Here is a 10109-nt window from a genome sequence, read left to right on the forward strand (position 1 = left end):
AGGGAGACCACTAACATAAATAAAGTAATAATCACAGCACCTCTAGAAAATACTTGATGAAAAACCCCTGATTATCTTTGAACCAAGCATTAGAAAGGCTAAAATATCATGCTGAAATGGAGACTAAGATTTGAATTAATTTGGAGTTTGGTTTCATAATCCTTGGCTCTTCTCTTGTATGAAAAATATAAAGTGAAAACTCTGACATTTTAGGAGCTCAGTAGATGCTGAACAAGGTGCAAATGTGCACAGACAAATGCCCTTTCCTAAGATGGGCAACTGTGGGGGGGGTCCTCTACCAACACTGTTGGGTGCTACTCCAAAACAAGTTGATAATTAAGTTGAATAATTATAAAGGTTGTTTCCCCATCGTCATGGATAATTTCTCAATTCTCCATGAAAGGAGACAACCCGTAACAAAACACTGGTAGAAATCAACAGCTCCTGCAACATAAGGACTGAGTTTGTTTTCTCTCAATCTTGCATGCCTAGCACAGTTACTGTATCCGTGCTGAATAAGGGTTTGCCCAGTACTTTTATTTGGAATCCTCGAACAGATACTAGAAGAGTCCATAGTTGATTTCTGGACATGCAATTCTTTATGTTTGTATTAAGAATTATATGTTATGTATTTGCATGAGTTACATATTATTTCTGGACGAAGAGACAAGAACTCACACCAAAGTTGTACCATCTTGAGAAACAAATAGGAAAGGACAGCCTTAGGCAATTTTGCAAAAAGCTTATTTTTCCATTTAAAGGAAACCGCAGACATTTTGGGTGGGAAGATGCCCCTTTTCAAATCAGGGCATTTTTCACAACAACCAGTGAGATGAGGGTTGGTACCACTGCTTACAGACAGAGAACAGAACTCTATGAGGCCGCGCAGGGAGAGGACTAGGTTCATAGTCCAAGTAAGGGTCAGTACACAAGATGCTTCCGGTTGTCGCTCGGAGACGGAACCCACTCTCTTGGGTCAGCCACTTGCGAAGAGCACCTGCTGCTTTGGGAGGCGACCGGGAGTTGCTTGTAGTCACACGGATACCAGGACTCCTTGGGGACCTCCGCAGCCTTGCAAGGCGCGCCCGTCCCGAGCGCCACTGCGCCTGCGCACATTATCCCTATGACGTCACGGACTGGCGCTGTGACGGCGGCCGCTCTCATCATCTTCATGACGTCAGGGACCTTTCTCCCCCCCCCCCCCTTCAGGGGCGATTGCGTCTGCGCCCGGAGCAGCTGGCGGAACAGCCCTCGGCCGGCGGCTTCCGGTTCGGTGACCGCTCCCGGGGCTGCGCTTCCGGTCGGCCGTGTGCGCGGCTGCGCAGCGGGGCGCGGGCGTCGGAGTCCGCGGGCCGCGCGGGCGGTAAGTTCCCCGGGACCGCGCGGGCGCCGTCCCTCGTCTTCTCGGCCCGCCACATGCTTTTGGTCTCGAAAGTTCGTTTTTGTTTCCGGACAGAAGGTCTTTCAGGCCCGCTCCCCGGCGCGGTCACAGGGGCGGGCCCGGGCCCCTCGGGGACCGCGCGGGCCGGAGGGCGGCCGTCCCTCGGGGCGGGGTTCTCGGGCCGCGGGCGAGGCTCGGGGTTGTCCGCGTCCGCCTCCCGGGGCGCGCTGGACCCTGCGACGCCGCGGTCGCGCACGTCCCGACTCCGGGACCTCGTCCTCCCCAGGCCCGCGGGGACGCTCGGCTCCGAGAGGTGACGGGACCGTCCCCGCGGCGGCGTCCGCCGGGATCGGGGCGGGGATCCGCGGGGATCGGGGCGGGGGTCCGCGGGGGCGGGGGGACGGGGGTCCGCGGGGGCGGGGATCCGCCGGGATCGGGGGCGGGGGTCCGCCGGGATCGGGGGCGGGGGTCCGCGGGGGCGGGGGTCCGCGGGGGCGGGGGTCCGCGGGGGCGGGAGTCCGCCGGGATCGGGGCGGGGGTCCGCGGGGGTCCGCGGGGGCGGGGGTCCGCGGGGTGCGGCCCCGGGGGCAGCCGCACGGACGTCCGGGGGCCCGTTTCTCTTCTTAAGTCCGTCCGTCGTCGGCCTCCGGGCTCCCTGTCCTGGCCTTTCCCCTCCGCGGACGGCTTCCCCGGGGGTCCCCGCGCCGTCAGGGGAGGCAGGCGGGTCGCACGCTCTCCGGGAAGCGGCGGGGCGGTCGCGGGCATCCAGCCCGTCCTGCTCTAGGCTCTGCCATGCCGCCTGAGGACAGCGGGGCGGCCGGTGGTCGCTGTGTGCGTTGTTAGCCTCTACGGTCCTGGTGGTGTCCGTCCCCCGCGTGTCCTGCTGCGCCGTCCGAGCCCAGCGCCCGCGCTTGTGTCCCTAACCCTTTATACAGCGTTTTATTTTACTTATTTTTTTTATTAAATTGATTTATTTGTTTTCAGAAAAACAGTATTCATTATTTTTTTTTTCTTTATTTGACAGAGATCACAAGTAGGCAGAGGCAGGGGGGGGGGGGGTGGGGGTGGGGGGGGCAGGCTCCCTGCTGAGCAGAGAGCCCGATGCGGGGACTCGATCCCAGGACCGTGAGATCATGACCTGAGCGGAAGGCAGCGGCTTAACCCACTGAGTCACCCAGGCGCCCCAGTATTCATTATTTTTTCACCACACCCAGTGCTCCATGCAATCTGTGCCCTCTCCAATACCCACCACCTGGTTCCCTAACCTCCCACCACCCCCACCCCCCCCCCCCCGCCACTTCAAAACCCTCAGACTGTTTTTCAGAGTCCATAGTCTCTCATGGTTCACCTCCCCTTCCAATTTCCCCCAACTCCCTTCTCCTCTCTAACTCCCCATGTCCTCCATGCTATTCCTTATGCTCCACAAATAAGTGAGACCATATGATAATTGACTCTCTCTGCTTGACTTATTTCACTCAGCATAATCTCTTCCAGTCCCGTCCATGTTGCTACAAAAGTTGGGTATTCATCCTTTCTGATGGAGGCATCATACTCCATAGTGTATATGGACCACATGTTCCTTATCCATTCGTCCGCTGAAGGGCATCTTGGTTCTTTCCACACTTTGGCGACCGTGGCCATTGCTGCTATAAACATTGGGGTCCAGATGGCCCTTCCTTTTCACGACATCTGTATCTTTGGGGCAAATACAGCGTTTTAAACGTTGCTGCGTCCGCCGGCGGTGCGGTGCCGGATTAGCCGAGTTTGCTGGCCGCGCCGTCCAGGGTCAGCCCGTGTGCGGGCGTCGGACGCCGCCTGGTCTCACCTTCCAGGGGTGGACCCCGCTTCACACCCACGGAGACTGGGCGAGGGTGCGGGGCTGGCCCGTGTGGCACTGCTCACGGTGGAGCCCCCGCTACACTCAGGTCGGTCGGACTCGGGGGCCCGAACCCTCGCCACACGCTGTTCAGTTGTTCTCACGAATGTAGACCGTCGGCGGACAGCCTCAGATCCAGACAATAAAATTAGAGAACGTTTACAAGGAAATCCTTTTATGTGTAATGTTCGATGGAAATCCCAATATATTTGACTTTTTTGTACATATTTTTATTTTCTTGTGCAGTTTGACACTTGATCTTAGCCAAAAGGCTGAGAAGCGATTTTCTTGTCCATTTTAAGGAGTAAAAACATTTGTCTCCTCATTTCATCCTAACTCTGGGGCCCTTGTTACATTTTTAGTAGTTTTGGGCGCCCATGTGTAGGGTCGATTTCAGTGTTGTTATAAAGTAGTTGAGTCTTTCCCTGGAACTTGTTGAGGGGAACTGAGACCACGTAGACTATTCAAATAGATCAGAAACTGTGTACCCATCTCGAACATTCCAAGAAGTGTTTCTTAATATCCTGCATTGCATAATGCACTGGCTTGAAGGGGCGCGTTTTGAGAGGTAGACGGTGAGCACATCTGACCCGTGTTTCAGTCAGTTATGCAGATGAGACCGGGGGAGCAGTCACTGTATTCAAAGATCAAAGGCTGGGAAAAGTGGTCTCTCATGGGTTTTGTCTCATGGTCTACCTGACTCCATAGAAGCGGAGTTTCCTTTGTCAGGCATTGGGTGAGAAGTGTGGCCTTTTTCCCCAAAGGCCATCAAATGGCTGTTGTGGCACTTTCCCAATGCAATCATAGCTGCTAAATGTTTTTCACAAAACTGAATCCCACGAGGCATAGTGGGGCTGGGGGTGGGGAGGGTTGTGCCAAGTGTGACCAGCCCCTGGCCTTTGCTCCTGTGCTTCTCCAGGAGCTCAACTCTAGTGCTCCGTAATTCACTCCACAAACAAACCTACTGTGTACCAGGCACTACTGACGCAAAGTACTGCTCCTGACCTCCGGGGCTGGCAGTGTGGTGACAGTGGTACCACAACCAGCTGTTGGATTTCTTGTGCCAGCTGTCAGACAGTGCGGCCTGTGCTCCTAGTGTGTGCTGTCTTGTTTGCTGCCATGGGGAATCTCCTGGTCTCTGAGAGTACAGTGCATCTCCCTCCTCCCTCTCCTCCTCCCTGCTCTCTAGGGGGACACAGGGATGTGCCAGGAGGGGTCTAAAACCGCAAGATAGGACACAGTTTATATTCCTGGAATGCACATTTTTACTTGAAGTCTTTCTTGGAAAAGTTAGTTGATTTTAATGTTACATAATGTAAATCATATAGTAGCTCTGATATCTTAGAGATTCTGATAGAATTTGCTGGGGTGCCTGGGTGGCTCAGTTGGGTAAACTTCTGACTCCTGATTTTGGCTCAGGTCATGATCTCATGGTGTGAGGTGGAGCTCTGTGGCGGCATCTGCACAGGGCAAGGAGCCTGCTTAAGAGTCTCTCTCTCCTGCTTCCTCTCCTCTGCTCCCCCCCCCTAAAAAAATTGCATGAATATTTAAAACTTCAAAGAAATTTCACAGTTGTGGTGATCACTTTGGGAAACAATCTAGACCCTAACCCAACAAGGTACCTGTTATTTCCTCTCTGACTTAAGAAGATGCTTCAGTGAAAAGCTGTCTCATGACATTTTACTTTTGTTAAAACACTTAACATTTTATAATAAGTTCCCGTTAGATCCCCTTTCTCTTTATAAAATGTATGCTTGCTCTCTCTCTCTTTTTTAAAAATGTTATTTATTTTTTTGAGAGAGAGAGAGAGTGAGAGAGAGCACAAGCCAGGACAGTGGCAGAGGGAGAGAGAGAAGCAGGCTCCCTGCTGCAGGAGTCCGAGCATCCGCACCAGTCCCAGGATCCTGAGATCAGGACCTGAGCCGAGGCAGATGGTGCACCCACTGAGCCCCCCCCCAGGCGCCCCAGAACTCAAGCTCTCTTGAGGCAGAAACAGTATGGAGCCTGGCGCATATGTAGTCAGTGAATTGTTGGGGGGTAGTTGCATGTGAATAGGAGCAGAAAGGTGTGCTAATGAGTTTAAGTTCTAAAGCCATTGAGTAGCTATGATAAAATAGAGTTAAAAGAGGTAGGTCAGGTAAGGATTTCATAGGAAGGGTGTTCTGAGTTGGGTTTTGGGCACTGGAGTGATTTGGCTTTGCTAACAGTGAAGTGAAAGTAAACACAGATAATGGGCTTTTTTTGGCTGAAAGAGAAGATAAGTTCTTTGGGTGAACTCCTACAGTACCCGCAAAGCCAAATTTCAATTCAGTGATTTGTTGAAAACGCCTGTTTTTGATGCTGTGTGGTGGTCTGACAGAAGAGGAGGAGAAGTGTCAGGAAAGGCCTTACCTCAGAAGCCCAGAAATGAAATGAATTGAGCCTTGTTTTTGTGGTTGTGTTCTTCCTTTGCACGTTGAGCTAAATGAGGAATGGAATCATTAATTGAAAAGAAGTTGGAACTTAGGGAGAAAGACAAAGTGGTCAATTTCGGTATTGTAAATGTACAGAAAGGGGCTGGTTATACTTTTGATAATAAATTCTAAATAGGATGGAAGTAAAATAGTTGATTTTCATTAAATGTGGAGAATGAAAAGAGAAGTTTCTAGCATTAATTTGGTTTCGTTTAGCAAGCGTTGATCACGAATGAGACACTATCTGTAAGGTCTTTACATGAAATGTTGAATTTTATTTTTAATTGAAAATTACTCTCTTTTTGCCTTCCTAGTTAAACCAGAGAATTCACCATCGCCTCCATGGCCGCCTCGCAGACTTCACCAACTGTTGCATCTCATGTTCCTTTTGCAGACTTGTGTTCAACGTTAGAACGAATACAGAGAAGTAAAGGACGAGCAGAAAAAATCAGACACTTCAGGGAATTTTTAGATTCTTGGAGAAGATTTCACAACGCCCTTCATAAGAACCAAAAAGATGTCAAAGACTCTTTTTACCCAGCAATGAGACTTATTCTTCCTCAGCTGGAAAGAGAGAGAATGGCGTATGGAATCAAAGAAACCATGCTTGCTAAACTTTATATAGAATTGCTTAATTTGCCTAAAGGAGGAAAAGATGCCCTTAAACTTTTAAATTACAGAACGCCCACCGGAACTCGTGGAGATGCTGGTGACTTTGCAACAATTGCATATTTTGTGTTGAAACCAAGATGTTTGCAGAAAGGAAGTTTAACCATACAGCAGGTAAATGACATTTTAGACTCAATTGCCAGCAATAATTCTGCCAGAAGAAAGGACCTAATTAAGAAGAGTCTTCTTCAGCTAATAAGTCAGAGTTCAGCACTGGAACAGAAGTGGCTTATACGGATGATTGTAAAGGACTTAAAACTCGGTTTCAGCGAACAGTCTGTATTTTCTGTTTTCCATAATGATGCTGCCGAGTTGCATAACGTCACCACAGATCTGGAAAAGGTCTGTAGGCAGCTGCATGACCCTTCCGTAGGACTCAGTGACATCTCCATCACTTTATTCTCAGCCTTTAAACCGATGCTGGCTGCTATAGCAGACATTGAGCGGATCGAGAAGGACATGAAACACCAGAGCTTCTACATTGAAACCAAGCTCGATGGGGAGCGCATGCAGATGCACAAGCAGGGTGGGGAGTACCAGTACTTCTCCCGAAACGGATTCAACTACACGGATCAGTTTGGCAAATCTCCACAGGAAGGTTCTCTCACACCGTTCATTCACAGTGCTTTCAAAACAGACATACAGATCTGTATCCTGGATGGCGAGATGATGGCCTTCAACCCCAACACACAGACTTTCATGCAAAAGGGGACTAAGTTTGATATCAAAAGAATGGTGGAGGATTCTGATCTGCAGACTTGTTACTGTGTGTTTGATGTGCTGATGGTTAATAATAAAAAGCTGGGACGTGAGACCCTGAAGAAAAGGTATGAGATTCTTACCAGTGTTTTTACACCAATACCCGGTAGGATAGAAATAGTGCAGAAGACACAAGCTCATACTCAGAAAGAAGTGATCGATGCTTTGAATGAAGCAATAGATAAACGGGAAGAGGGGATCATGATTAAACACCCTCTGTCGATTTACAAGCCCGACAAAAGAGGCGAAGGATGGCTGAAGATTAAACCAGAGTACGTGGACGGGCTGGTGGATGAGCTGGACATCCTAATCGTCGGGGGCTACTGGGGGAAGGGTTCCCGAGGGGGCATGATGTCTCATTTTTTATGTGCCGTAGCAGAGACACCGCCTCCTGGTGAAAAACCATCGGTGTTTCATACTCTGTGCCGTGTTGGTTCAGGTTACACCATGAAAGAACTATACGATCTGGGTTTGAAGTTGGCCAAACACTGGAAGCCTTTCAATAGGAAAGCTCCACCGAGCAGCATTTTATGTGGAACGGAGAAGCCAGAGGTGTACATTGAGCCCTGTCATTCTGTCATTGTTCAGGTTAAGGCCACAGAGATCGTCCCCAGCGATATGTATAAGACTGGCTGCACACTCCGTTTTCCACGAATCGAGAGGATCAGAGAAGACAAAGAGTGGCATGAGTGCGCCACCCGCGACGGGCTGGAGCAGCTTCGCGGGAAAGCCTCGGGAAAGCTGGCTTCCAAACACCTGTACGTCAGCGACGGCGATGAGCCACAAGAAAAGAAGCGGAAGGCTGCCCCGAAGATGAGGAAAGTTATCGGAATTATTGAGCACTTAAAAGCTCCCAACCTTTCTAATGTAAACAAAGTGTCTAATATATTTGAAGATGTGGAGTTCTGTGTCATGAACGGCACGGATGGCCATCCGAAGCCCGACCTGGAGAACAGAATTGCCGAATTTGGTGGTTACATAGTACAGAATCCAGGCCCAGACACGTACTGCGTCATTGCCGGGTCCGAGAACATCAGAGTGAAAAACATAATTTCTTCGGACAAACATGATGTCGTCAAGCCCGAGTGGCTGTTGGAGTGTTTTAAGACCAAAAGCTGCGTGCCGTGGCAGCCTCGCTTTATGATTCACATGTGCCCGTCGACAAAAGAGCATTTTGCCCGTGAATACGATTGTTACGGTGACAGTTATTTTGTTGATACGGATTTGAACCGACTGAAGGAAGTGTTCTCAGGAATTAAAAATCCCAGCGCACAAGCTCCTGGAGAAATGGCTTCTGTGATTGCTGATTTAGAGCACCGGTATTCCTGGGACGGCTGCCCTCTCAGTATGTTTCGGCACTGCGTTATTTACGTGGACATGTATGCTGTTGTTAATGACTTGAGTACCAGCATCGTGGGAACAAGATTAGCCGTTACAGCTTTGGAGCTTCGGTTTCATGGAGCCAAAGTGGTTTCTCATTTAGCTCAGGGAGTGTCTCATGTCATCGTTGGGGAGGATCAGAGTCGTGTGGCAGATTTAAAAGCTTTTCGAAGAACTCTTAAGAGAAAGTTTAAAATCCTGCAACAAGATTGGGTCACTGATTCAATAGACAAGTGTGAATTGCAGGAGGAAAATCGGTACTTGGTTTAAAGCTAGCTTTTCTGTGGAGGAAAGCCTGTGGTCCGGTGGCCTCATTGTGATGAGGAGTCCTGATAAAAAATGAAACTATATTTTATTTTTAATCCCTTAAAATTTATACTTAAACAGCATTATGAGATACAGAAAAACAATTTAAATGTATGAGATAGATAAGACACTGAATGGACCAAAGCCAAGAAATAAAAAATTCTTTTAGCCGTGTGGTATTTAGTGACTTTTAAAACCAAGATGAAATAAACAGTTTAAATAAGAGACATTTATATAATATCCCTACAGAGATTTTGACTCAAATATTAGTTACATTCATGAGCTTTTAGAGTCATTAAAAGTATTGATCTAAGTGGATTTTCCAAGATCAAAATTTTAATAGTTTTTATCTAATTACAGCATTACAAGAAAGAAGCAGCAAAATTGCTATAATCGGACTTATAAAAAATATTTCTTTTAAATTGAAGGCTAACATTCTTTCCAGTGTGAAATGTAAACAAATTTATTTTTTAAGGTTAAGGGCAAGCTTATGAATGAAATCTTGTTAATGATGTCATTAGGTAAATTAGGAGAAATAACTTAAAATTAGATGAATCTAATTAAAAGAAACTTGAAGTTTTAAAGTACTTGGCCCACTTTTTTTTTTTTTTTTCCTGCAACAGAGTATGTTTTAAAGAGAATGTTTTCACGTGAACTGTACTCCAGGATAGATCGTATTCACAAGGAGTGGTTTTCCTAGATGTAATCTGTTGAGTACATGTCAAGATGGCATAAGTGTTGTAACTTCCATTACAGAGAGGTAAATTGCTCTGTTTACAATGATTTTATCCCTAGATTATTTAATTTTGTGTAATATGTATTATGTCTGGATTTATATACTAAATTTTAGAATGCAGTCTATTCATTTTGAAAAATATGTTTTCATGACATCTTTGTGATACTTGAAATATAGTACCCAAGGAATTATTATTATTATTATTTGTAAATAATTTGAAATTTTATCGATACAGTGGAACAAATGTTATATTTCTTTATTTAAATAAAATATTTAGTATACTATTAAAATTTATGATGTATTTATTTTAAAACAATTCATAGTAGTTATTTCAATCAGACATTTTGTTATTGATATAATTTTTCACCAATTCAAATCAGGTTCCTACTTGAGGTCTTTTGTATTTTGTATGACTGAATGAACTTTATTAGAAACTTAGACTTGGGACAGCTGGGTGGCTGAGTCAGTTAAGTGTCTGCCTTTGGCTCAGGTTCTCATCTGAGGGTCCAGAGACGGAGCCCCCAGCTCACCGGGGAGCCTGCTTCTCCC

The 10109-nt window shown here is 47.4% G+C and overlaps 1 protein-coding gene across 2 annotated transcripts; it reads left to right on the top strand.

Moving 5' to 3' along the window:
* The first annotated feature begins 1263 nt into the window (after nt 1–1263).
* LIG4 (DNA ligase 4) lies at nt 1264–9850 on the top strand. Of its 2 annotated transcripts, none has more exons than XM_004746049.3 (2): nt 1264–1363; nt 6025–9850. In XM_004746049.3, the coding sequence occupies exon 2, from the start codon at nt 6053–6055 to the stop codon at nt 8786–8788; it is 2736 nt and encodes a 911-aa protein (XP_004746106.1). In that variant the 5' UTR covers nt 1264–1363; nt 6025–6052; the 3' UTR covers nt 8789–9850. The 2 variants fall into 2 exon arrangements, with proteins under 2 accessions (XP_004746106.1, XP_044937264.1); XM_045081329.1 differs by lacking the exon at nt 1264–1363 and adding an exon at nt 1563–1694.
* The last annotated feature ends 259 nt before the right edge of the window (nt 9851–10109 follow it).

The sequence above is a fragment of the Mustela putorius genome, unplaced genomic scaffold, assembly GCF_011764305.1.
Source record: "Mustela putorius furo isolate JIRA1106 unplaced genomic scaffold, ASM1176430v1.1 tig00000551_pilon_pilon_pilon, whole genome shotgun sequence".
Taxonomy (NCBI): Eukaryota; Metazoa; Chordata; class Mammalia; order Carnivora; family Mustelidae; genus Mustela; species Mustela putorius.